Here is a 27,178-nt window from a genome sequence, read left to right on the forward strand (position 1 = left end):
GTTACATGCACTAAGCTATGGAAAGTAGCCCTTACATGTTATTCATTTCTTTGACTCTCTTAAAAAGAAAAACTGTAACACACATCCGTGACCTAGCAACAAAATGGTTTGAAATACTTTCCAGATCACTGAACTGTGCAATACCTTTAAAAATGGGATGACAAAAGGTCGCAGTGGGAAGTTAGTAGCTTCTTGCAGTTTGGAATGAAATTCTTCAATTGTCAAAGTAGAATTCTGTTGAGAAAAAAAAATTCTGTCTTGGTGACAAAATAATGAAAACATTTAGCAAGAGAAACAGTAACTGAAGAACCCTGAAATTGCTTAACAACTTGATATTGGTGAGAGAATTAAGAAAAGCATGATACATATTAAATTATTACCTTATTAAAATACACAAAGGAAAGCACAAGCATCTCAGACATTCAGCGCCTGTTGCTTAGAGTACAGTTTAAGCTGTCAAGTGTAAAGCATGCAAAGGCTTTTACATTTCGACTATCAGCTAAAGCTGCTTTTATAACATTTTTTTAATTTCACATTTTTCTACTGTTTTCTTTTGAAAGAGGACTGTTTACTATGTTCTAGGATATGTAAGAAAGTCTTTACTTTAGAGATGAAGTCATAATCATGAACTCCACAAGCTGGCAGGGCTGACCAAAGGAATAGCATATGTGGATTTTTCTCAAGGAAAAAAATCTTAATTGGTTCCTAAGACCTCAAACAAAGTTAAAAATCAGCTGTAAATTGCAGTGGGAAAACAGTTTTTATCTGAAAATCAGTGGAATGTGGATGTTCCCAAAGCCACCTTCAGCTTGTTTACTAGTTCCCCCTTCCAAAGAGAACCATGTGACAAGCAAAACCCCATTAAACACTTACTTTGAATATGGACACGAATGGAGAGCAAGAGTTACTAATGTTATACTGCCTAAATTAAACTCCCTTTGACGCAGACCCAAGTGAAGGGGCATCCACTGCTATCAGGCAGGGGCTTGTGAAGATACAAGCAAAGATTGTGAAGTCACCCCTCAGCCTCAGTGCTAAACAGTGTTGTCAGTCTTTGCTCCAAATGAAATCAATGGCAACTGCAGCTGCTCAGAACAGATGTAAATTAGAGCACCACAATAGCATCTTCCCCAGTACATCCAATTATTGCTGAAGGAAATACGTGGGAGACAACAATGTCTGGCAGAGAGAGGACTTTACTGGGAGTAAAAAGAACCCTGGGCCAGATTTCACAGTTTGCATGTAAAAAGGCAGCCCAAGTCGACAGACATAGGTAAGAAAGACCTGGAATTTTCATTAAGCCATACCATCAAATAGAGATAACCTTATCAATAAAGCAACTTAAGTAGCAGCAGTGCCTTGTTGGGTTCATAATGGTTTGGTTCAATGACACTGAGAAAGGGTTTTGCACTGCATAACTGCAGCCCAAACAGACTCAGCTCACCCTTTTAACCATTGACATATATGCAGAGCTCTCTCCTTTCCCCTTCCAACTTAACTAGGCAAGTCAAACCAGATTTTACTACATTACAGGATTCACGGTATGTCTACATTAGGGGTACAGCCAGTAGAGGATGAAAACCCTCTCACACCATTACACCATAATGATATAGTGGCAAAAATAGTCAAGGCTATACCTAGTAGGGAATGCTGCCACTTGTGGGAAGCTGGTCAGGCTACTCATGTTAGCTCTGTCAGCAAGAGCTGGAGCTTCACTCTTGCATGTTTGGTGTCCCTAAAGTACAATGAACACAGTGCATGTGACCTATTCATTTATAAAATAAACACAGCAAGCAAAGAAGAGGGAAAAGAACAGAAAAAAAAAATTGCTTACCACAAGTCCTAGCACAAGGGTACGCACTCTCTCCCCAATCTCTGGTGAAATGTCATTGCCAAACTGCTGTAAGGTCGTAAGAAATCTCTTCAGTTTGCTGAGCTGCCTAGCTCCACAAGCTGGCGGTAACTGCTGGTTAGCCAGAGAAGAGGAAGAGGAAGAGGATGGCCCATTGCTAAAGCCATTAGGAGGAGATGGAGCTCCATTTAACGCTGTTGGTGAATGGCTAGTGCCATTGGTTACTGAAAGAAAAAGAGACAGAGGATAAAATAAAGATTGGGGTTGGGGAAGAGATAGAGAGAAAAAGGAGACAGAGGGGAAAATCCATCAGCTTATGCTTTCTGCACTTGACCTCAGAATTAATTAAGTTGCACAATCAAAGATAATTAGCCTTTAGACAGAGTGACAGTCTGCAGTTTATATCTATTTCCCAGTAGCTGGTGCTGAATGTTTTAAGGATTGGAAATAGCAGCAGCTGTCTCTCACACAGCCCCTTCAAAATGCTCCTGGACCTGAAAAGCACCCTTTGAATACCAGCCTTTTGTCAGAGGATTTCATAAAGAGAGAGAGGGAAACGGAGAGAGAAAAAGCATGAGTGCATGTACGATTGAAGACCAAAAAAAAAATTGCTCTTTGGGGTAGAAAAAAATGTGCAGACATATTTCACGAAGCCTCAGTTTATCTCTGAATATTTTTACTTGTGTTTTGTACACACAACTGACAGCTGTGTTTATAAAACAGGACTTTCACGTTTTAACCTTACACCACCCAATGAGAAGGTTATTTTTTCCAATACAGATTCCCTAGCTGCTAACATATGGAGCACACAAAGTTGTCTGTGCAGGTACAAATGCTGCCAATGTTCTGTATCACGAAGCCTTGCAGCAAGGGCAGCAAGCTAGACTTCAGAAGACTTCTCAGAGATCATGGGCAAATCTCTCTGCTTTCACATGCCAGCACCTTATCTCTGAAAAGGATAAGAAAGCATTTCCCTCCTGTTGCAAGGTTGCTTTGAGAATAACTATTTGAACTACTAAGCATTCAAAATTTATGGTAACGAGATGGATGCAGACATACTGAAGACAACAGAGAGTTTTTGGCAGTGATTTCAGTTTGATTCTTATCCACGCTCTAGAAGAGAGCAGAGAATCAAACTGAGGACATCCTCTTCCACTCAGGTTAGTTGGAACAGCAACATTCAAAACACACGCCATTGAGGTTGAGTCTGATGTGCTAAAGTGACAGCAAACAGCAAGAAAAAGGATGGCTCCCCTAGAAATACAAGTGTACCAGTGCACTGGCAGGTGTGAGCATGCAGCCTGTGACTGTACCCAGCAGCAGCTCCACTCAATGGGCCACAGCCCTGGAGAAATTTTCTGGATTTTTTTTTTTGGAAATCACTCAGAACCCAATCAAAAAAACATCAAAAATCAGGAACTTGTCTACAATGAAAAATGCATAGGAGTATCAGTTTAAGTTGTTTCCTGTTTAAAAACACAACCAGGGCAAGCTAGCAACTTTAAATACTTTCAATGTTTCTCAATGACCAGCCTCTATGAAGCCAAACATCCCATTCTCATCTCATTTTCTTCATGGATTGTCCTTACCTTTAACCAGGAAGTCCTTTTTTCAGGGTGGACACTTACTACTAGATATAAATCACTACCTATTTAAATCACTGCCACAAACCTTAGAAGGATTTTTTTGTTGCCCTAGTCACTGCCTTCCAGAGGAATTACAGAAAATGCTATGTGAATTGCTATCTAGCCTCTGCTTGTGTTTTCTCCTAGTTTTTGATTCCCTATTCTGGCTGCATGGGCTAGTGAGAACAAGGATTGGAAAATTCAGAAATAGGAAGAAGCTGGCCTCAGCTAGTTCAGCTCCCCGTGAGGCTCCAGGCCACGCTCTGAGTGCTGCACTGGGGTGAGGTATCTGAGTAAATAAACACATGATTGCAAGGAACTCACATAGCCAAAAGTCATCCTACCAGAGACTTAGAAAATGAGAACTAGGGAGAATAGCAACATGTCCTGCTGATGTACCCTGACACCACCCAACAACTCCGTCACCCATAGGGAGCTGCTCTAGGCAGAAAGTGCTGGGGCTGATCAAGAAAGCAGAGAAGTGTGGAGTTCATCACCTAGGATAGATACAGGGAGAAGAAAGGCTGGTAAAGATTCCTCCCACAACAAAAGAAATAATTAAATAGTCCCATGATTTCAGTGCTTTCCTTATAATATCTGAATTTGCCAATTGGCAAAGTTGTGCGTAATTTCTAAAACAAAACCATGTTGCTAAGCCAAAAGAATTTAGCATTTGAAATATCAAACTACAACACGTCAAGAATTTTTAATCATCTAAACCAAAGAAAACAAAGATATTCTATACCAGAAAACAAGTCAGATCTTTCTGGCCTACAGGCATTCCCGCTGTAGTAATAATAAATGTAACAGACATTCTGATAAAAGTGACTGTTTATTGTACTTGCTGCAACAGCTAAGGCCAAAATCCAAAATCTGACAGGTTAAAAAGCAATCAAAATCAGGGTTTTTTAGACTTTTAGTCTTCAAATAAGGAGCCCCAAAAATTCACACTGTGGTTCATGCACCTTCCGAAGTGCTGAACTCAATCAAATAAACAAACATCCAGAAGCCTAGTGAGGACTGTAAGTGTGATTAAAGAACATTGTCATATTCCTTTTACGATTGCCAAAGATCATCCTGAACTGTTGGCAGGGCATCACATTGGAAAGCTTAATGTGCAAGAACCTGATCCTGCAAAAACCTAGAAACAATTTAACTTCAGACTGAAGCAGCTCCAGGGTGAAGCTCCACCCAGGATGATTCAGGTGCTGGAGTTAAGCAAAACAGACAAATCTTTGCAGGATCAGGGTCACTGGGTTAAATGTGAGTTTATGTGAATAGCTGGCACAAACCCTCCTCACTGTTTAACTTCAACATAAATTGTCAGGACAGGGTTCCCTGGGATAAGTAGTACAAAGGCCTCCAGCTGGCCTTCTGCATAGAGGTGAATTTTAAATAAGGCATTTAACAGAGAGAAAGGGACTAAAACAGACTTAGGCAAGACAAATAGAAGATGCAGCCTTCATTCTGTTTAGGCATATGTATTCTACTGTTCCAAAAATGTTTTATTTAAAACGTGAAATGTAAACACATTCTCATGTTTATACTATTACAAGGCAGTATAAAAGAGACCAAAAAATTTGCAGCTAAATCTTACTATGAGAAATGTGGATCATTTCACGGCTGTGAAAAGAATAGTCCAGACAACATGCCAGATTCGAATCTCAGTTACACTGATATGAATGCAGCATACATCAAGACTAGTAGAGTTTGTTATATGTTTACATCAATAAGCTGAGACAAAGATGCAGCCTTAAGTGATTTAGAGAAGTGGTAACAGACTAGAAACCTCTAGATAAAAATTACGAAAGGACTTTAATTTTGGTATTAGATCAATATTAACTAGACATTATATAGCACTGAAATCAGAATTCTTCACCGAAACATAAGCAGAAGGAAGATTTTTATTTTTTTCATTATGAATTCTCTCCACTTTAAAAACAATAAACAAACAAACTCCCTGAAGTTTCTATACTAAGGGAATGGGATCATTTAAACAACATAAAGGCATGTAAAAGAAGGTTTTGTGTCCTTCTCACAAGAGGGCTAACCTGATCATTAAGTACATGGGAAGCCAGCGCTCACTGTTCTTTGACACTGTGACCAAGTGGTCAATGAAATAATAACACACTGAATGTCTTAATACCTTAAAGATGCATTAATCTGTTGTGAACTTTGTTTTGCCTAATTACTTTATCCCAATACAATCAAATGTTGCTCCTGCCACCTCATGCACATTTCCCTTCACCTATTTTGGTTCCTAACATACAGAATAGAAAGAAGATGGAAGAAAAGGAAGAAAATAAGACTAATTACACGTTGTGGGCGTAAATGAACTGGTTCTTGGAGCTCCTTGGGTAGTGGGAGGAGGTGGCATGGTTGGAGGCGTCAGCCTGGATTGTGTCTTCACATCCACAGGTGAGTCTGGCATTGTGGAATGCTTCTCAGTGCGATCTGCAACATACACCACAGGAACACACCGGTTTATTTCCCCAAGCACACCCCCTCTGACAAAAACTTAAAAGCTAATGCAAGAAGTGAGCCATTTCAGCATCTGCTGTGAAAGATTACACCTGATTATCTACTCCAGTGTGCTCTTCCCAAATTGCATCATCTAAACCTTACTTAAGGAGGTGCAACACAGATGGTAAGATCTCATTTGTAGCAGTGCTGCATTATCTTTTGTTTTTATTTCTAGCATGTGCAGATGCTACCTCCCAAGCACTCCTAAAGCTGCAATAACGCCACCTCCCTTCAAGGTTCTTATGCTAGCCAGGAGGAAAAAACAGATGAAGGAACAGGAAGATAATAAATCCCCCTGTGACATCTCTTCCAGAACTAAAACCTGAAGCTCTTTAGTACAGATGAGATATTGGGTGGAATACTGGTTGAAACAAGCTCTCTTCATGTCTCTTCTATGTATCACCTGCTGCCCTCTCCATTGCTTCTCTTTGTAATCTTATGTAAAACTTATGCTAAATAAACACACCCTCTAGATCACCTTACCACAGTGCCCCTGGCTATTCTTGTATTCACCAGAAAAACAAACACAACATACCAAAATGGTATGTAAATCATCTCATATACATACAATTATTTTCAAATAAGCATGGAAGTTTGCACCATCACATATTAAGAACAACTTTCAATGCTCAAAACCTGCAAGATAAGCAGAAACATACCTCCCAAAGAAAACAAAACAAACATAAGGCAAAACCAGGAAAAAACTTAACACTTCTCTTGCAACTGAAGATCTAAATATACAACACACATGATGTAAAAGCTACAGAAGTGCACTCTTTTTCCCAACATCTTTTTGAATGACACTACCTTAAGTTGTTTTTTTTAACCATCTATGCCCATATGTTTCATTTATTAAGAATAGGCAAAACACAGCAAAATTTACCAGCTGAAGGCAAAATTAAGGCTTTCTCACTCATGCCAGGAGTTTAGCAAGCCATCTTGAAAAAACATGAGTACAATGATATTTAGCTTCTAATGGGAATAAGTCAAATTCTTCAGTCCCTTCTTTGGGGAGTCGGGGTTATTTACTTATATACGGCCCAACAGAAGCCTTCCTGAGCTCCACAGAACTATTCTGTAAAGAAAGTAAGTGTCCCTGCTAATGGGCAAGCACGTAAGTCTGTGGTTTTAATTCAAAACATGTTACATTCTATAAATTCTGTCACTTCACTTTGTGACACAATTCTTTGTTCTTACTAACAACATACAAACTTCAACGAAATAACTGTATCTGAAATTTGCTCTGAGAGACAATAACAGAAATTCAATGCAATGCACACATTTAACAAAGAACAGGTATGTTTAAAAGAGCCTCAAAACCTTTAATTATCAGAAAAACTTAAATACAAGAAAGTTAAAAGAAAAAAAGGAAGGGAGGGGGGAAAGGGAAGTATCAAACCAGCTCCCACACCCCCCAAAAATTAACAGCACATAACAGATACCAATCTTTCTCTGTCTGAAATTGAAGAAACTGAGGAAGCAAGTGGTAAGTCCCAGAGGTGCAGCACGTCAGGCAGTGCAATTATAAAAGCCATCTTCAACCTTTGTTGAAATGCCTACAGGCAATGTTTCAGCTCTCAGGGAAAGGGAGTAATTTCATAAAGAACTTAGAGACAAGTTTGGGGAAGATGAGCAGTGGAACACCCCCAGAACAGGATGAGGGGAATAGAGACACAATTTTTTAGGATCTGTAGTGTTGATCTAAGGTTAGTAAAACTCAGCTGTGGAGGGAAGAGTAACCACAATGATTACCTTAAATATTAAGGTTGTTACACAGGTAAGTGAGGTATGATTTGCAAATCAAGCAACAGCAAATTATTATATGCTGGAAAACAAAAACCGGTTTCTAAACAAATTCTATATGTATTTCCTTTCCATATCAGTATACTAAAACAGTTAAATCTCTATCTTCAATAAGCCATTAATTTATTATAAAGAACTATGAAAACTCATCTTGAAATGTTAATTGCTTCCTTAATAGCCGAATTCATCTTGCACTCACCTCAACCAACCTCAGCAACAAGGGAATAAATAGCTTTCAGCTCATGTTGCAACAGAGGGAAAGAGGCACAGCAGTGAGCCCAAGCCCTCCTAAATAAAGGCAAATATTTCTCCCATGCCAAGAAAGGAGAGAGAAAGGGAGGCTTGCCAGAGCTGGTGGGGAGATAACAGTGGGAACTGCTGGTCCATCTGGTTTTCATTCTGCTAACACTCACATTGAACTGTTAAGGAAGGCAGTCCAGGTACACAGATTTGAAGCATGTGGGAGCGCAGACACAGGCACAGAGGAGATGGAGGTGGGTGGAGGAAGGAGTGAGAGAAATCGAGCTCCTCTAACAGACTGCTGCTCGCTGCAAGCAGGCACAGCCTGTATCCTCCAATTCAGCTGGTGATAACTAAAGCGATCCTGAGCTGTAACCAACCGCACGGCTCCTGCTCCCTCCCCTCCCTTCACTGCATTTCAAAGTTCAGGTTTGATCAGAAACGCGCTCAGATTAGAGGGGGGAGACTTTCCCACAAAGCTGGCAATGTTTTGCTACTTAAATTGAACACGGTAGTGGGAAATAGTGTGTTGGTTTTGCCCTAGAATTTCAGGTTGCCACTCTATCATGATCCAAATGGTTTTTACTACCTCCAACAGTTTGCCACCCAGTCTGCAGACTGCTGAACTTATCCACAGACCCCTGTACTTCTCATCTAAATCTAATAACATTAGGTCTGATTTTCCCAATTACCTTTCTTTGGACCTCTTAGACATAAACACAAACATGCTTTACATACCACTTACTTTTTCATTACCTCTCTCTCTCCCTTGCAAAGCCCTAAACCCTACTCTCCTACTGTATGATCACAGGCAGGCAGATTTCCCTGTGACTGTCAGTAAGTTCCCTAGCCCTACCTTCTTTAAGGAGATATTAAGGCTCTTTTCAAGCACACCCCAAAACATCTCTTGCCAGAGTACAAGATTATTTTGTCAGAACATAGATTCTCCGTGGGGGCAGGGAAAAGGGGCTTTTGAAGAAGTACAATGCAAAATACAAAGCTTTTCCACATGCTTGGAAGACACCATCACACCACCCAGGAGAACAGACTTTACAACTCTCTATTCCACCCTCTTTAACAACAAAACCCCTGTGGGAGCCATTCTGCTCTTACTGCTACTGTTTTAGCTGTTCCTTACCTTTTCATACAGCTCCCTGAACTCTGAGGGAGTGATGGGACTGGGACCACCTGTCTACAGCACCCACCACTGTCTCACCACCCACAGCACCAGAGAACCTCAGCAGCTCTAAGACAGATCATTCAGGGGATGAAGCGGTGATGGAGAGCCACAAATCAGAGCCACCACTGATAAAAGCCCTAACAGTTCTTGTGATCTGATCTTCCTAAAGCTTTTGGCGTCTGACACTCAGCCTATAACTCCAGCTTGTAGAAATCATTATTTATTTTTTAATTAATAAAAACAATAAGCCTAACAACCAACACTTTTTACTGTAATGGTTGACAAATAGCCTGATGATATGAAAGCTAAAGACATAATGGTATTGAAGTCATATTCACAAGCCAAGTTCCTTCAAGACATGATATTTCACGAGGCTTTTAATGTATGGACATTCTTCATACAAACTCTGAGAGGATATTCTGCTATTCATACATTCAGAGGTAATGAGGATTTGGTAGGGGAAGAAAGAATCCCTCAAGAGGAAAAACTTTAATTTTAACATATCAAAACCTGCCTGGGTAAGATTTCATGTACATGTGGTCCAGTTTTACAATACAGAGGCACGTACATTTAATTTCGCCTGAAATTCAGAAGAACTTTCATCATGTCTTAAAATAGCTCAATTTCTTGAATTCAAAAACATGTTTATGCTCTCAAGTCAAACCAAACTCCCCACTTGCAAAGCTAGTTCTGGCTATCTTTTTCTTCAGATGGACCTTGATATTTCAAACAATAATCCTGAATTAGGAAGGACACACTAGAAAGTTTCATACAGGCAGCATCCCACAGCATCGCATTTAAAAGCATAGCCTGTATATACAGAGGGAGTAAATTCTTTCAGGTGCAACAATTTCTTCCACTGAGACCCTTTAAACAATGACAGACCTGTGCTCCTTAGCCCAGTTCAGATCAAATGGGACTGAAACCAGAGGTCCTCCAAACTGGAAGGAAAAGGAGACATCTGCAACTCATTCTGTAGTGTTCACTGCAATCAGTTCAGGATGGAGAAAGATGGTGAAATAATGGTCTAGTCCTAATCCATACACACAACCCACTGGAGCAGCGAGAGACTTAGAATAAATTCAGAAAACATGTCTCAAGTATGCAGAGATCTATTGCATTTGCTTTGGATTATATTTTTTATTTAAAAACAAACCCAAGCAAAATATTTTGAAATACACATTCTTGAATCTCCTTTACAGCATAGAGTGAAGAACTGTGATTTAACCACAAAAGTATTTTGCTTCATTTAAAATTAAAGAATGTTGTAAAACCAACTTTAAATTACGATATTTCTTCCGTGGATTTCTTGGTTCATGGAACTATACTGTTCTTGTTGTTCGTTCAGTTTTTATGGTAGAGGTTTTTTTTACCACTATATTTAGCTGTTAGGTGAACACTTATATTTACTGTAAGCACAGCCAGCTTCTGAACCAAACAAGGAAGAGACAAAGCATGCAGGAGCTAGGGCAAAGAAAGATGTGCCTGCATTCAAACCGATTTACTTTACTTCCTGTACCCTATAGGATTTAGTCCATTTTTAAAACAAGGCGGTCTTTCATAAATGGCAACATTTCAGCTCACGTGGCACACTTCCAAGTCTAACGCATCAAGGAAAGCTGATGTATGGAACAAAATATGGAATATATAAATACTTTACTGATACCATTTCAATAGCCAATTCAATGTCAAGCATTTCTAGGAGTGGTGTGTTTTCAATTTCCTTTTTTAAATGAAAAAAAATTGTGGTATAATATGCTGTGGCATTTATTTTACTTTTAGTTAGTGCAAACAGTTCCAGATGTACACTGAGGGATGAAAGATTCTTAAAAGATGCTTTATATTGATTGTACAGTACTTTCTACTTTGGTGCCAACATTTAAAAAATAAAAATAAAACTTGCTAAATTAAAAGAGTCCATTGTCTTGTTTCCTTTAAACTCACAAAAAGAGCAAGTCCCACATATGACACAAGGGATTAGAACCTGCCTCCACCACCCAAGTTACAGGAATAGAGACCTAAATCTGAAGGATTTACTACTGATGGTTTCTTAGACACGTTGGACTAATTTTCATTATTTTGAGAGGGGTGGCAGGGAATTTGCAAGCAGGTAACCACAGACTGTGAGTCACACTGGTGATGAACCTGAAGTCAGACAACCGCAAGTCCAACACAGGAGGATAAATTCCATAGTTCCTCCATGCATAATGCTATCATGTTGCAGCCAGTAAGAACTTCTCCTTCAGATGTGGCCAAGCCACACAACACCATTAGAAATAGGCAGTGTTTGTGGAGACCCACAACTCCTGAGCCTCAAACCTGCTGCTACACCGAGCAGAACAATATTACAAGGTTACCTTGGTTGAAAAGAACTCATTTGAGAATGCATGGCATAAGCCTGACATATCTGGTAAATCCTACTCACTCCATGCACTGAACCTCTGGGGAAGCCTGCAAGTCATACAATGCAGCCATAAAACATGGTATGTGGACAACAGTGCTGCAGAACCTCTCCCTGACAAGCATGCCTGGCATTTGTTTGAGACTGGTACAGTCTTCATTCCATTCACCTCTCGGTCCTTTTGACTTCTTCTTGATAAATAAATAAGGACCTAAACACAATGGATGTTTTTGTGCTATACACAATGATCTCAGGCATAATACAGGCAAACTTTCAGCACCAGATGCAGTCATGTTATTGTCCTAGAAAGGAAACATCACGGGGTTTCCAGTTCCCCAGTTGAGGACTTATTCTTCCAGGTGATTTGAAGGTATGCAGTATCAGAAATCAGCTCAGACTCTGTCTTTTGTCACAGAACATTACCTCTGCAAGATTTATCCACCAGGAATCAGAATCTATGTGAAGTGACTGATGGATATGAACAGCAACATTTTCAGATGAGATAACATTTCAATGCTTCTTTAGCATGCTGGTATGAAGCTCACATATTGAAGATGACCCTTTTGCAGGAGCAATATTGCAATTTTGCTGCAGTCTTATCTTCATTCTTCTCTGCTCAGATAGTTGAAGAATTCATATCACCAGCTATTCTTCAGAATAAATGAAAGCACATTCAATTTACCCATTTATGCTCATTTAATATGCAATAGCTAGAAGAAATTCTGTATCCTGGGAGTTCACTGAAGTTATCTGAGGCCAAGTTATAAGAGTTTTCTTCAGCTGTGCTAAAATAAGCCTTGAGCATAATACAATCTCCTCTGTCTCCCAAAAGCTGAAAGGATTTTTGGTGCTACTGTCTCCCAATTTTGGTAGAGCTTGTGGATGATATAAAGCAGGTAAATAGCGAAAATTCTTTATGTCATGTTCTTTGTCCACAATGGTACCCTGACTGGTAATGATACCAATGAACCACAAATGCAGAAGCATTCTCTTTGATTTCAGTTCTCTATGGTGAGAGGTTCTGACTGGCAAAAAAGCTTGGTCCCACACTCATGGCTTAGCAGCTGAAGGCCAGATAATTACACATATTATAAAATAAGTAACGCATGAGTTCAATCTCAGAATTAAGACAAAAATGTCATGGCTTGCTTTGCTTGGACATATTATTTTTTCCTGAAATAAATAAACTTGCCTTACCATATAATTTCCTTTTTAAAGAGGGGGGGAAATAGAAAAATAAACTTTTCCCTCTCACTTAACAATCTGACATGTTTTGACAGTTTCAAAACTATCATAAATTCACTTTCAGTTATTTAATAAAAACTGGTTCATGTCAGAATTGCACTTTTTTAAAATGCTTCTTTTCTCCTTCACCCTTTCTGGCTGCGCAAATGTTACCATGCATAATTGCTTGGATGCAGGAATGCAGGGAAGAAGAACACATTCTAAATCTAGATCTGCTACCACCATAACAGTTTATTAAATACTTAGCAAGAACAGACAAGCAAAATAAGGGCCAAACTGTGGCAGCTGCCCTAAGTTTCCATAAGCCCCTGGAAAACAAAGTCTACAAGTTCTTTTTCATGGATGACTACACAACACTTGGCCTGTAATGAAGCTGAAGACAATGTGGATTTCTTCTAAATATCCCACCAAACATCATGAAAATTCTTCTGTATATGAACTAATGCATTTAATAAGCAACAGTCCCATAATCAGTATTGAAATACTATTTTCCCATTTACATTGTTTCATAGATATTTTCTTTTTGTGGACAAGCTATCCAACTAAGAACTGTGTGTTTTGAGTGGTTCTCTTGTGTTTCACATCACGGGAAGTATTACTGCTATTCCGGAAGTATTACTGCTATTCCAAACCCAGCTCACTGAACAGTGAGGCTCAAGTGAAGTGACAAAGTGGCACTCTCTGCCTCTGGCATGAAGAACTGAAGAACAGCCAGAGCAAGCACTGGCCAAATTCACACGCCAGCCTCCCTGACAAGCAGCAGAGGTGACCACCTCTCTATATTAGCAATCAATCCCTTTACTTCTATAGAGGAAATCTTCAGCATGCTTTCAGTACTTTCAGTACTGAAAGTACTTTCAGGAGTACTTTCCCAAAGGCTCCCTGACCACTAACTCATTTCCTTTCTGAAGGCCTATCCGTGCCAGGATTACACACTATTTGACAAACTACAGATGAAAGCAGACTGATATCTAAGAAATACAAATGCCATCAGAATCTAATTGGTATTGTTTCCATGCTCTTATATACTCAACCACACAGCAGAGATCCTTCCCACCAGAAGTAAGAAGATTTTTCGCTCACAACATTAACTGGAATTTCATAACTTACTCTCCAGAAGTATATTTATGTTTTTAATCCAAAGTTTGCCCTGTCCTAAATTAACAGTAAATAACAGAATAATGGGAAGACTTGGGTTGGAAAGGGAATTTCAAGATCATCCCTTCCCAGCCCTCCTTTCACAGGGACACCTTTCACTAAACCAAGCTGCTCAGAGCCTCATCCATCCTGGCCTTGAACACTTCCAAGGATAAGGCACTCAGAGATTCTCTGGGCAACCTGTTCCAGTGCCTTATTGTCCTCATAGTAAAGAACTTTTCCCTAATAACCAGTCTAAACATATTTTCAGTTTGAAACCACAGTTTGTTACACAATGCTAAAAGTCTGAAGCAAAATAATTATAAACTTCTTCATTTTTAATACACTTATACAAAGCGTAAAGGATAGCTGTACTCATTTTAGAAAAGTCCTAAGAGAACACTGATACTGTATTTCACTAGATTTAGCTGGAACTGAAGTCTCCAATATAGACTACACAAAGTAATCTAAAACAACTTATTTAAATTCAGGAAAGTTTAGGCAATAAACTCCTCTGCCAAAAAGCAAAAGAAGTTACTACAGCTGTACTTGTAAGAGGCATTGCTTATATTTGTATAACATGCCAGAAGCCCTTTAGGATCAAAAAGAATCAAATATGGGTGTAGGAGGTGATTTTTTCCATGGTTATACATGTGAAAAGATGACACGGGAACTACCAAGAAGGTTAATGGATATACTTTTGGCTTTGTTTGATTTTAAAACGTGGAATTTGTCTTGGACAAGTCAAGATCCTGTAAGGTGTAGAGTGGTGGTGGCCAGCCTGGGACAGGCTGCTCCCCACCTTGTGGATCAAGGTCCCAAATCCCTGCTCTACCAGACTGCACCATTTTACCCACCCAAAAACCCAGTTCCTCCAAGTGATATTTCAAATAGTGAAAATTCTGTTCCATTAGACCAGAAGTGCAGGTTTGGGGAGCAAGACCCTACCCATAATACTGAAAGCAGAGGCAGCCAAACTCCCTCTCTACCAAGAATCAAAAGAGTCTGAGGAAGTCTGCTTACTCCTGCCATCTAACACAGACAGCTAAATTAGCAGACTAAATGTCCCATATAATCACTAAAGTGTTAGAGTCTCTAATTTTTAAATCTCTGTGGCTGCTAAATCGGGCATAAACATTCCCATATAGATCTAGGTTCTTTGCCTCCCAAGAACCAGAATCATTCAGACTGCTCTCACAGTGTGGCTGCTGTACACAGCAATTGGTGGTCCTCAGTGACCAGGCACAATAACTCCTTGTCTTCTCTTCAGCCACTCAAGACAGTTATTAATCCACCAATGAAGATATATAATGAAGCATATTTCCCCCCAGAAACCCTTGCTCAGGTGCTGGCACTTAAGTTACTGCCACTACCAGCAAGATAGAAGTGGAACTATAGGCTTTCCCCATCTCAGTATTATACACTGACAATCTTCAAAAGAGCAATTTATTAAACTCATCAGTACTTTGGCATTTGTAGAAATACACACTCTGGAAGACTATCACTTCATATCATCAGATGATGCCATTAAAGACATCCTTTATTTACATGACTCACTGTCTAGACAGAGTGTGAGAAAATGCCCACTATTAGTTACAAGTCAGCTCCTCCTCAGTGCCACATGTCACACCAAATGTCTTTTATTTGGGCACTGTGTTACACCTTAGTAAAGCACTGGAGAGGTGAGAAGGGGGAAAGAGAGCCTCAAAAACTTCACAAGAAATGAAGACTCAAATATTTTCTTAGATGAGACAATACTACTTATTGACAAATAAGCTCCCAAGCAAAGCAAATATTACCATTAGTAAATCCAAAACTGTGTTTTGAATCATTTGGCCTAACACATCACATGCACTCTTAAAAGTGAATGTGAAATAGCATAAGCATATAAAGGAAGAAGGAAAGGAAGGAATTTGTGTATGTCATTTAAGACTAACAAGTATAAAGCCAGATTAAACCTCTTTCTGAAGCCAGCAAATTCATACAAAATCATATTGGCACAGAAATCTCTGGTGATCTCACCCAGAAAGAGGGATGCTGGGTTAGCCTTGCAGGCAGACTCCAGCTCCAGAAACACTCAGGAATATGTGTTTAACTATAGACACTGAAAACAGCTGTAGGTAAACTAATGAGACCACTCACAGGGTATACAATTACACGCAACGTTTCTAGACCTTAAAGCATCACAGCAGTCTTAGTCTTGCACAATAAAGCTTAAAACTTCCTTCTTTTGAAGCATCTTCCCTATGTTTTGAATTTTAAATAGCAGACCCCAGCTGAAGCCTGAATTGAAAGAAAAATCAGCAATTATTACAGAATCCACAGAAAATATACACAAATTTTTAAAACTATTTCAGGTATCATAGCATTGCCAGGATTGATGACAGTTGTACAATACAAACTTAATTTCAAGCCCAGCAGATTCAAATTAAATGTTTAGGGTATTTTTTTCCCCTCAACAAATACATCAAAAAGGTTTTTATATTTATAGAACAACATTTTCATCAAGCCACCTAAACCTATTACTCCAACATGGCAATATTGATCTTTGTGCATCAGTGCTGCTTCTATGGCTTTCTTCTGTACATGTAGATATGAGCGTGTATGTGGGCACACACTTGTGCACATATGGGACCAAGTTTTACTTACTTCATTTTGTGTATAAAAAAACTTACTGTGGTTTTTTTATATATTTTTAACATTTATTTTATTTTTATTTTTAACATTCAAATTTAGAAAACTGTAAGAGGGAAAGAGCCTTCAATTGCACTGAAGGGAGTGTTAAATGGAGGGGAAACTTCAGGGTGAGAAGTTAGACACGAAGGAGAAGCCGCTCAATGATACGAATGCAAGCGAGATATTGACAAAGTAAGGAAGTCTGATGCATTTGAACTCTGAACCTTCAATGTGGATGCGCTTAACCCTTTCTAATACAGTTACATTCTCTTGTATATAAAAAATATCTTATGAAATGTAGCTTTAACTCTCTGTCCTATGGAAACACCCTACATTTGGCCTTGGTCCTACTTGGGCATATACATTTTGTGTCCCTGAGAGTTGGGTTAACCAGAAGAGAGGCCATTTTTATGAGAAAAAGCAGACTAACCCCCAGCAGGATGGGAACCCTGCGGCGGGGCAGAGAGGAGCCGCGGGAGCACCGGGAGCCGCCGGGAACGGCCACGGGCGAGTGCGACCACTAGAGGGAGCCGGCATTGTGCCGCGGCACGGGGAAAGCCCCTGCCCGCACCGAAGGCTCAAAATAAATGGCAAGCTGCTCAGAAAGCCGCAGGGACACGCTTTAAGAACAGTGCTTCCCAAGATCTTCAGCCACGTCATGTAAAGGAGAGCTCTGTGTGTGTGTACACACCAGTACGTACTATTCTGTGCCCACAGCACCAACAGGATATTAAGTAATTATCCCTAAAATTCTGCCATATTAATTTCATTCTCAAAAGGGCAACTAGACAGCCCTGGCTGCAACAAAACACCTTTTCCAGTGCCTCCTATTGTCGCCTCTCACCCCAGCGAAACAAGTTTGATGTTCCCCCCTTGCCCCTAACTACACTTCCCCCGCCCCCCACCTTCCCCCGCTCGGCTGACAGCTTTCTATATGAAACATTCCAAAAGTGGAATTGCAGAAGACAATAGGCAGTGTCATGCCTACAACTCACACTGTATCTAGTCATAAAACCTGGACTGTGCACACACAACTACAGCCACGTGACGATGGCACGAACTTGAACATACCCCAACAAAATTTAACACCATTTCTCTTTTGCACCAAAACACAGAGAACGAAACAAAACCTGCTATTTCCCTCACACCTATAATCAGTCAAAGAGGCCAAAAGGCAAGCGGGGAAGAAGTAAAGGCTCGCATACATCTTTATAAACATCCTTTCGGCACCACATACGTGCTAAGAAAGCTAAATCCCAAGGGCAGATACAATTCAAAAGTACAGAGTGACTGCACTGGCATCTCCTGTGAAAACATATTTCCTTTTTGTTGGAATAGAAGATGTAAAGCACATCAGTACTTTTCTGGGGAGCTCTAAACTGCTTGGATATGAAGAAATTAAGAACTGCTGAACTGCAACAACTATCCATGGCAAACTCTAAAATTATGAAAGGAAAATTAAAAAATGGGGAAATAGGTGTACCTGGATGAAATACTAAACAGTTAACAAGAATAACTGTCCCCAAATGAGTTCCTAGCCATTATCTTTTCCATAATTATTGCAAGTAGCTTCAGTAACTGTGCATACAAATGACCCATTAGAAACTTAACAGGTCATTTCCAAAGGTGATTATGAGCCCTGACTTACAAAGATACTTGGGTTTTCACACAATTCTGTTCAGTGCCAACAATCTGCACAAAATTAAGATAAAATGTTTTTCCAAAACACCAAGTGGAAATAAACTTTCAGAAACTAAAAGAAGGTATGAGGTGGTGAACACCAATTAATCAAATGCACCCCCATAAATGAAATCTTCAAAAATTTGCTTTTTGTCTGTGCTCTGGTGTCAGGAGAATGGAAAGGAGGCAGCAATCATACGTTAGAGCCCTTACAATGCCCCATACTACAATAAATAACAATGAGTGCAACTGTGAAAAGTCTAAGGCTAGGCAGGAGAGATAAAAATCATAGTAGGCTATCAGAGTGGACATCTGCAGTAGAACACAGTATGGAGAGCTGAAACATGTCAGTAGATAAAGATGAACCCAAATGAACTTAAAACAACAACAGGATGCTCTTCACCTCAGTGGACCTTCTTGGCCCTGTTTCTTAATGGGTAGCTGTGCTACTGCAACAAATGAACAAGCAATAGGTCTGGTTTAGAAAATATTAAAAAACTATTCAGAAGCACCATTTAAGTAGAGTAATAAAGAGCAGGAGTATAGACGTGCAGCTTCCCCAGTTGCTGAGGTTGTTAAAGAAACAGCAGGAGACACAAAAACAGATCCTGGCACTCCCACTGTGAATGGCTTGGACAGGCTGTAAAGAAATTAACTGAGCAAAACCAGAATAGATTCACTTAAAATGTGCAGGGGAAAAAAGGTAAGAGAAAGCATCCCAAGCTATATTAGCTATATTAACAAAATACATGATTTTCATTCATTTCAAATAAAATTTTCATTCATATCAAATAAATAAGAAAACAAAACTATAAAAAAACTATGATCTTAACTGAAACTGAACAAAGGTATTGACAACTAACGAATATTGACTTATGCTTAAATCTGTCTCAACAACTGAGGGAAAAATGGGCAAGAAATGTACCAAACTTTGACAAAAAAACTTCTTGATTCTGGAATCATATATGTGAATTTTTAAAAGGAAGTATTGCAAGAGAAAATGGGACTCTAGATACTGCTTGTTCTTCTCTCACTTTCTCTTCTAATACAAAGAGAGAAGAGGCAAAACAATCACTTTGAGATACTATCACGTTGTTCAGCCAGGCCTGGGCACTCGGGAGTCTCTCAACAAACCCTTCCTTTTCTCCAGAAATCCCAAACCCTTGCAAGAACGGGTACAAGAAGCTGTATGGCCTCACTGGTTCTGCAGGGAATCGGCAGCCTTCTGTCTATTGCTCCCCTCTAATATTTAAAACAATCTATCTTTGTCTTTTCCTTTTTCTAAACCACCTCAAATGTAGGCTTTAAACACATGCTTTACATCATGTTATGTCATACAGCTCCTCGAAAGGCTGAACTTCTATTTGTGATTATTTATCTAAAAGCTGTGTTTTCTTTTAAACTGTATATATTTTGTTGGACTGCATCTACTGACAGCTAAATTCCCAAGCCTTCAACCTGCCATCTCAAAGAAGCAGATTCAAAAGAGTCCAAGTAGAGTTTACTGTCAGTCTGTAATGAGAGTAAAATTATAAATCTCTGTACCAAAAGCCAGCTGCTTCATTCTTAACTCTGATCCCCCCCCTTTTCTTTTGCATTCTAGCTAGCATACAGCTGCAATAAATGTGGCTCTTCTCACAAGCCATGCAGATGTCAACAGTTCTGTAGGACATCAAGAAACATTTCAAGAATCTTGTAAGCGCTGACTAAACTTGCTTGAATAACCCACACTATCTCCTCCACATTCCTATTCAGTAACATTAGTCTTCCTGAATATATTAAGGGGAAAAAAATTACATTTAAGCTAAGGCTTCAACGTGTAGGTCTAAATGCACTATCAGTAAATAAGGAATGTTCTTATGTCATCAGACAACAGATATTCAGGTAGTAAAGCAAAGGGAGTCAATTTATTCTTTGCCACAATGAGTATGCATTTTTTGTTTCTTATCTATGCAAGAGTAGTAAAATGAATGTCTAAAAATATATATTTATTAAAGTCATGGCTGTATATATTTGAAAGAATGGATCAGAACTAAAGCAAGATCTTTTCTTTTCTAGTAGTCAAATGGATTAATACTAAATTAGAGCGAAGGAGTTCAAAGTGCTACCTAGTACATTTTTATTAAAGTTATATTAGCATGACAGTCATATGCATTAAAGATTAAGCTAAAGCCTCAAACCACAGTCAGCAGAAGCAAGAGTCCAGCTGTGCAGGTAGAGGACTAGATACAAAATGCATTAAATAAGTGGGTTTATACTAGAGATGCTTTTTTAATATTCCTTCTCTCTTCAAGCATTGTGCTGGGGTAGAGCTAATTTTCTTCTTAGCAGCTAATGTAGGGCTGTGTTTTGGATTTGTGCTGGAAACAGTGGTGGTAACACAGGAATGTTTTAGCTGTGGCTGAGTGGGGCTTACATAGAGTCAGGGCTTTTCTGCTTCTCACCCCTCCCAGCAGCGAGCAGTCTGGGGGTGCACAAGGAGTTGGGAAGGGGACACAGCTGGGACAGCTGACCCCAGCTAACTCAAGAGACATCCCACACCATGTGATGTCATGCTTAGCAATAAAACTGGGAGGAAGTTTGGCTTGGAGGCTGCCTCTTGGGGACTGGCTGGGCATCAGTCAGTTGGTGGTGAGCAATTTTATCAGTTGACTTTCTTGGGTTTTTCTCTTTATTTGCTATTTTACCTTTTTATTACATTTATCACTATTACTATTATTACAATTATTATTACTATTTTATTTCAATTATTAAACTGTTCTTATCTCAACCCACAACTATTCTCACTTTTACCCTTTCAATTCTCTTCCCCTTGTCCTGTTGGTGGGGAGTAAGCAGGCAGCTCTGTGGGACTTGGTTGCCAGCTGGGGTTAAACTACGACAAGCAGCAAGTTTAGTCTCCTTTTTGGGGTAGGACTTTCAAAACACATGAAGCACTTTAGAAACTCAGTCATCAACAAAGCCAATAAGACTCACACTCATGTATTACTCCAGACACTTGAAAATCCCACATCAAATATGCTACCCTGTGTGTAAACTTCACACTTTGAAAACCCACTGGAAGGAGGGCTGCAGCGCTATTCACAGCACTGAGCCATAAAGAGATCACAATCTTTGACAAGTTCAGAAACAAAATGTGCAGTCAAGAGTGTCGATGGTGGAGTTTTGAGATTGTCTCCAGTCAAGTGTCAATCTCAGCAGAGTTTCAAAGAGGACAAGGTAAGGAGAAATAAAACGAACATATCAGTACATTTCCTGCAAGGAATCGATAAAAAGACCTCACTCCTACAAAGGCTTACATACCTGCTCAACTTCAGATACTTATCCTATTATGTAGCACACTTGAAGTGAAAATCAAGTCTTTGAAGACATGAGGCACAAATAATTTACCATGAAATGTGGAATTTAGGTATTGTTTGTTCTTTGATTTAGTAATACAGGAAATCTGAATATAAAGCAGAATTGCAATGTGCTATTTTCTAAATGCTTCATGACACTGCTTTTAGAGTAATTTCATCAAAATGTTATAAAAAGACATTTTAGCATTTTGAGATCAGCAAAAAGACAATAGACTACAACCCTAAAAAGAAGTCAATGTAATATTAACAGAAGCTCTGTAATTAGCTAGTGCAAAAACCTCAAGCCGTCTGCAGGCTTCCCCAAACAAAACAAATTGGAAGGAGAGAGCAGGAAGAACTAAAAAAAAAAAAAAAAAAAAAAAAAAAAAAATGGCGAGAGAGAAATATAAAGAAGGAGGAAAGAAAAGCCACATGAGCCAGAATCCCTCACTGCTGTTATTTCTCCACAAGCGGAAATGCTCCGTTCAGTCATGGCTTAGGAGGCATAAACATCATTGAAATTCAAAAGCAGCTCTGAGAAAGAGGACGCCTCAATTGGTATGCAAGTGGTGTTTTCTCGCCCTGAATACATTATGAACTTGCAGCATGCTAATATGCCATGCTATCATAAGCACCAGATGGAACAGTAGGCAGTGTATGTCCCATCAAACCTCAGGAAGATGTATTAATGTTCCTGCTCTTTTTTTTCTTTCCCTCCCCTCCCCCTTCCCTACTACAACCCCTCAGCTGTGTCCCCAGACTGGCACATTTCGTAGCATCAGTCACCTGCTCCCGAAGCACAGTTCTCCAGGGTTGCCTCATCTTCACCAGGTGGTGCCAAGCATCTTTTCAATCTTTTTTATCGCAGAAGGTAAAGGCCACAAGATGTGTCAGGCTGTGCTTACTGAAGGGTACCGAGTACAAAAGATAACATCATGAGATAAATGATAGATGAGAAAGACTTTGGGTTTAAAGCTAGCACAATAGTTTTAAATTATGTATAAACGGCACAGCACAAATTTTCCCCTCAGTACTATTGGTGAATGAAGAATTGGGGAACAGCAGCAAAGGGAAAGGTTTTCCAAGTAATCAAATAAAACAGAGGAAACTGGATTAAAGATCTTTGAACTGAATTCCTTTATTCACCACACTGGAAACCTTTTCACAGAAGATGTACACAGTTCAACAGCCATTTATAAGGTAGGGGCAGGCTTTAATTTTAAATCAGAGTAAGAAAATGGCACACAGGCAAATTAGCTTACAGGATTTTGATTTTTAAAAAAATATATTATTCTAATGACATTCCTTGGCTTTTGTGACTAACAAATTGCTTAAAGCTGTATGTCTGATTTAAAGACATGGGAGAATTTTAATACTGCTTTGCATCATTTATTAATTCTGTCTCAAGCAGGTTTTATATTACTAAAGAGAAATGTGATCTAGTATTCCATATGAAAGTATGTGCATAGGTATACAAAATGAAAGCACATATTTTCTGGTATCACCTTCTCTTATCTATTCATAGAAATAAACTTCCTATTGAAATATATGGTTTTCTTATTATTTTCTTTTTCTTTTCCTGTTACTGTGCTATTCAGAATGCAAAATAAGATCCTCAAGACTAAAAATTAAGAGCCTGTGAATTCAAAACACAAGTAAGAAAGACCAGAGATGGCTGAAGAAAAGCAAATCAGCTTTAAGTATTTGAAGTTTGAATGTTCAAGTATTTTTAAACAGGTTTGTTTTTCAGAGAGAAATCACATCAGTAAACATTTTGCCATTTTCTGATATTTTAGAAACCACCTGCTGATTTGCAACAGCCCTCACTATACACGTAAATTTATTATTTTCCTAACAACATTAGCCTTCTCATAAATACAGTCTAATTCTACAAGATGTTGAGCATTCACAACTCACATGAACTTTTCTGGGGATTAACATTGCTCAAAACCTTTTAAGACCTACATACAGAAGTTATCTGTTGCATGTATTAGAAGTATTTTTCCTAACTATTAAAGGTCTGGTTGACAGGGACTTCTGACCACATATCCAATCCTAAAACAAAAAAAAAAATTACCTTTTTCATTCAAACAAAGCATGTTATGAATGTTATTCAGAAATAACAGGTATTATTCTAGCATCTATTAAGCCCAGAACGGCTTTAATGCAAAGATATCTTAAGGATTGAGTCAGAAATCAGACCCATTTTTTCTTCTTTCTTTTCCTACTGAATATTGGGGGACTTGTTTTGTTTTTGAATATATAGCCTTTAAGGGTAATTAACTAAACTATGATTTGCAATGTGCAAGTAAGTCTATTTAAGTCCATTATCTTGTGTTATAAAGTAATTTCTGACACCTTAACAGCACTCAATTTAATTACAACACACTGAAACAGTAGAGCTGACTCCCAGAGGAACCAGTTTGGATCAGAAGATGATGATGTATGCTAGCTGCTGATCAGCTTTCAGCATCAGATCCACCATCAGCTGTTTTCAAGAATAATATCAGAACATCTGCATCATCATAGTATTTTGTGTTGAAAAGCCTGCCAAAAGCTAGCGATTGCATGCAACAATGTGCACATACCCACACCTGTAAGGAGACATACTTAAAACCCAGCAGCTTTACTGTAATGACTAAAGGAGACCAAACAAACAAACAAAAAACCTCAACAAAACAAACCCCAACCAAAACAAAAGAAACAATGCCCCCCACCAAAAAAAAACCAAAAAACCAAAAAAAAAAAAACCCAAACAAAACAAAACAAACAAACAAAAAAAATACCAAAACCCCCTAAAACAAATGAAAAAAGAATACAAAGAAACCCTTTTGAGTCTGATTCAGTAAGCATCAATTTCTGCACCAGAATCCCCATTGGGTAATTCATCAAGGCATCTATTCTATATCTAGTGTGGCAAGACAGCGAAAACACTTACAGCCTCCAAAAAGAAAAACACTTGTGACAAAGCTATTAAGCATTCCTGGTGATTAAGCAATGGACACTCATTATTTCAAGACTGTCTTGAACCAATGCCCCAGAACATATCTGCTGCTGTCAGGATGAAATCAAGGCGTGATGATTTTCTGTATTCCTTCATGAAAATGCAAGTTACTCAACAGCTTCCACAAAGCTCTTCCTGAGAGAATATAGACGTTAACTAAGGAAAGAGTAAATAATTTCTCCGGTGGCTCTACAGAGAGATGCAGGTCGATACCTTAAATTTAGGTAGTATTTTTACCTTTGGAGCTTTTACAGACTCAGAAGCAGTTTGAAGCAAAACCTTTAAGGCAGCATAAATGAAAGGATTCTGTTTCTGCTGGTATCTGAAGATTAAATACCATTACTTGCCTTGCTCAAAGCGAAAGGAATTGGAAATTACTACTCTACCGATTGACATGTCACAGGAAGAAAACTAGCTGCTGAGCTGGCAAGCAACCATGCAAATCAAACCCAAAATGTGGCTCTGTCTCTGTAGAGGAGTCTGAAGAGGGCAAAGAAAGGCTGCAACACTGGCTTTCCTGGCAGAGAACTTGCTATACATGCTCTGTAGACTCTGCTTTCATACCAATCTCTCAATCAAAGTTTCATGCAAATTCATCTCTTGTGCAGCAGACTCACTTAATAAATGTAGAAAACCCAAATACATGTTTGCTTTTACAACCAGAGAATAATGTAAAGAGAGATGCAAGTAAATTAACAAAACAAAAGAAGCATTCTTCAAAATACTTCAAAAATTTAACATGAGAAACACACATAGTATTCTCAAAGAAGCCACTGTCTCACTTCTGCATTTTCAAGAGGACAATGAAGTGTTCACATTGGCTAATAAGAATTCAGAAAAGAAAGATATACACTCCTTACTGCGCAGATCCCCTTTAAAAATTGCAAAGGACTTTGCTTTTATTTCTGAAGATGCAATGCAGTCAAATGCTGTGCTCAGTGTAAAATCTAATACGGATGAAATTGACAGAAGCTCTTTCTTTTTTAGGGCCCTATATTTAGGATATCCTACAGTGCCATGGAAGGATGAACTCAACCAGTGTGGACCCACTGAATTCTAGAAACTCAGTAGTCCTCCTCCCGTTAGTGGAAAAATGAAAATTAAAAACGCCAGTCCCAAGAGGCAGTAAACTCTGTTGCAAACAATTTTCCAAGAAGAAAACTGATGACTTTCAAAGCTATTAAATGACAGTGCCATCTGACCTTGATGGATACCTAATTACACCCATTCTTTTACAAAACATAACCACAATTGCTTTAATAAGCATCTTTCCACTTTCTTTACCGTGTTATAAGGTCCCCGTGCTTCACTCAGGATTTCCTTTCCAAAACTGGCAGAAATCCCAATACTTCCTAAAATATAATGAGATTATTGCATATCCCTGTTTTTAAAAGACCATTTTTGTACACTGCAGTGTTTATAGTCTAAAATATCCAAAATATTGTATCTAGTATGGTTCCAGGCAAAAAAAAGTAGTAACGCTGTCACAGAAAATGACCTCTTCTAAATTCCAGTTAGACAAACTTTCTCCTAAAGAGAATACAAATAAGTGTGTGCAAATCTAGCAGATATAATTACGCAATCAACAATTATGTGGTGAAATGGACTGGAAAAATAAAATTAAAACAATAAATGTTAATTTGTATTTGCTAACTATGGAAGATGTGTCTGGTGCTCTGCAAGGCGCAAAATCCCTTAAAAAAAAAAAAGAGGCTCTTAAAAATGCAAGGAATGATATGAGGAAGTCGCATATTGGAAAGTCTAACTAGATGGCATTTATTTGGATTATAAAACAGCTACAGTGAAAATTCAAGGCTGTGTACACATGCTTATTGCTCTGGCTTAAAGGGGCTACCAGAATATATTTGGAATGCACAGTTTGGAAGCAAGAATCAAATTATGGCTGCATTTGCCTATGATGCGAATGCACACACTTTCCAAACTGCAATCTTGTGGCAGGAAGAGTATTTGAGTCATGTGTGCTTGCATGACTCACAAAATACATATTAAGGAGAGATCTGAAAGAAGGAAGGGGAAAGGCCCTGTATCCCTAACTGGGAGATTACTCCTTTAGCAGGATGTGGTTTCAAACAGGAGGACAGTAAGACATTGAACCCAGCATCACTAGAATAATTAAGAGAGAAAGGGGGAACTACAAGAATCTGCACTGGACATATACAGGAAAGCTCTAAAGGCTTTAAGAAGAGAAGAGGATTAAAATTATATAAAGAAAATTCCAGTAAAACATTAGAACTGATAGAGTACCAAGTAAAATTTTAGATATGCTTTCCAAATGACTTACTTAAGACAGAGTAGTGCCTTAAACCCCAGAAAAGATGTATTGATAAGCTGGAAAGGGCAATGGAGTTTAAAAGTTAAAACATGTTCCTGCTTCTTGAATTATTTTCAAACTTCACTGCAGTTAATTAAGCATATGCAAATGCCACTTACTCAAATCTCAGTTCAATATAGCA

The 27,178-nt window shown here is 38.8% G+C and overlaps 1 protein-coding gene across 9 annotated transcripts in view; it reads right to left on the reverse strand.

The window, feature by feature from the left end:
* RUNX1T1 (RUNX1 partner transcriptional co-repressor 1) overlaps positions 1 to 27,178 on the reverse strand; it is a 115,938-nt gene that overhangs the window by 45,461 nt on the left and 43,299 nt on the right. For 8 of the 9 annotated variants that reach the window (XM_038162446.1, XM_038162482.1, XM_038162517.1 and 5 more), the window contains 3 exons: positions 5,794 to 5,931; positions 1,835 to 2,076; positions 145 to 234 (listed from right to left, as the gene is read on the reverse strand). In XM_038162446.1, coding sequence (XP_038018374.1) covers positions 145 to 234; positions 1,835 to 2,076; positions 5,794 to 5,931 — 470 coding nt within the window. Of the gene's footprint in view, positions 1 to 144; positions 235 to 1,834; positions 2,077 to 5,793; positions 5,932 to 22,486; positions 24,380 to 27,178 lie in introns of those variants that run through there. The other variant, XM_038162509.1, reaches the window with a different exon arrangement.

This window comes from Motacilla alba, chromosome 2 (assembly GCF_015832195.1).
Source record: "Motacilla alba alba isolate MOTALB_02 chromosome 2, Motacilla_alba_V1.0_pri, whole genome shotgun sequence".
NCBI classification, from domain to species: Eukaryota; Metazoa; Chordata; class Aves; order Passeriformes; family Motacillidae; genus Motacilla; species Motacilla alba.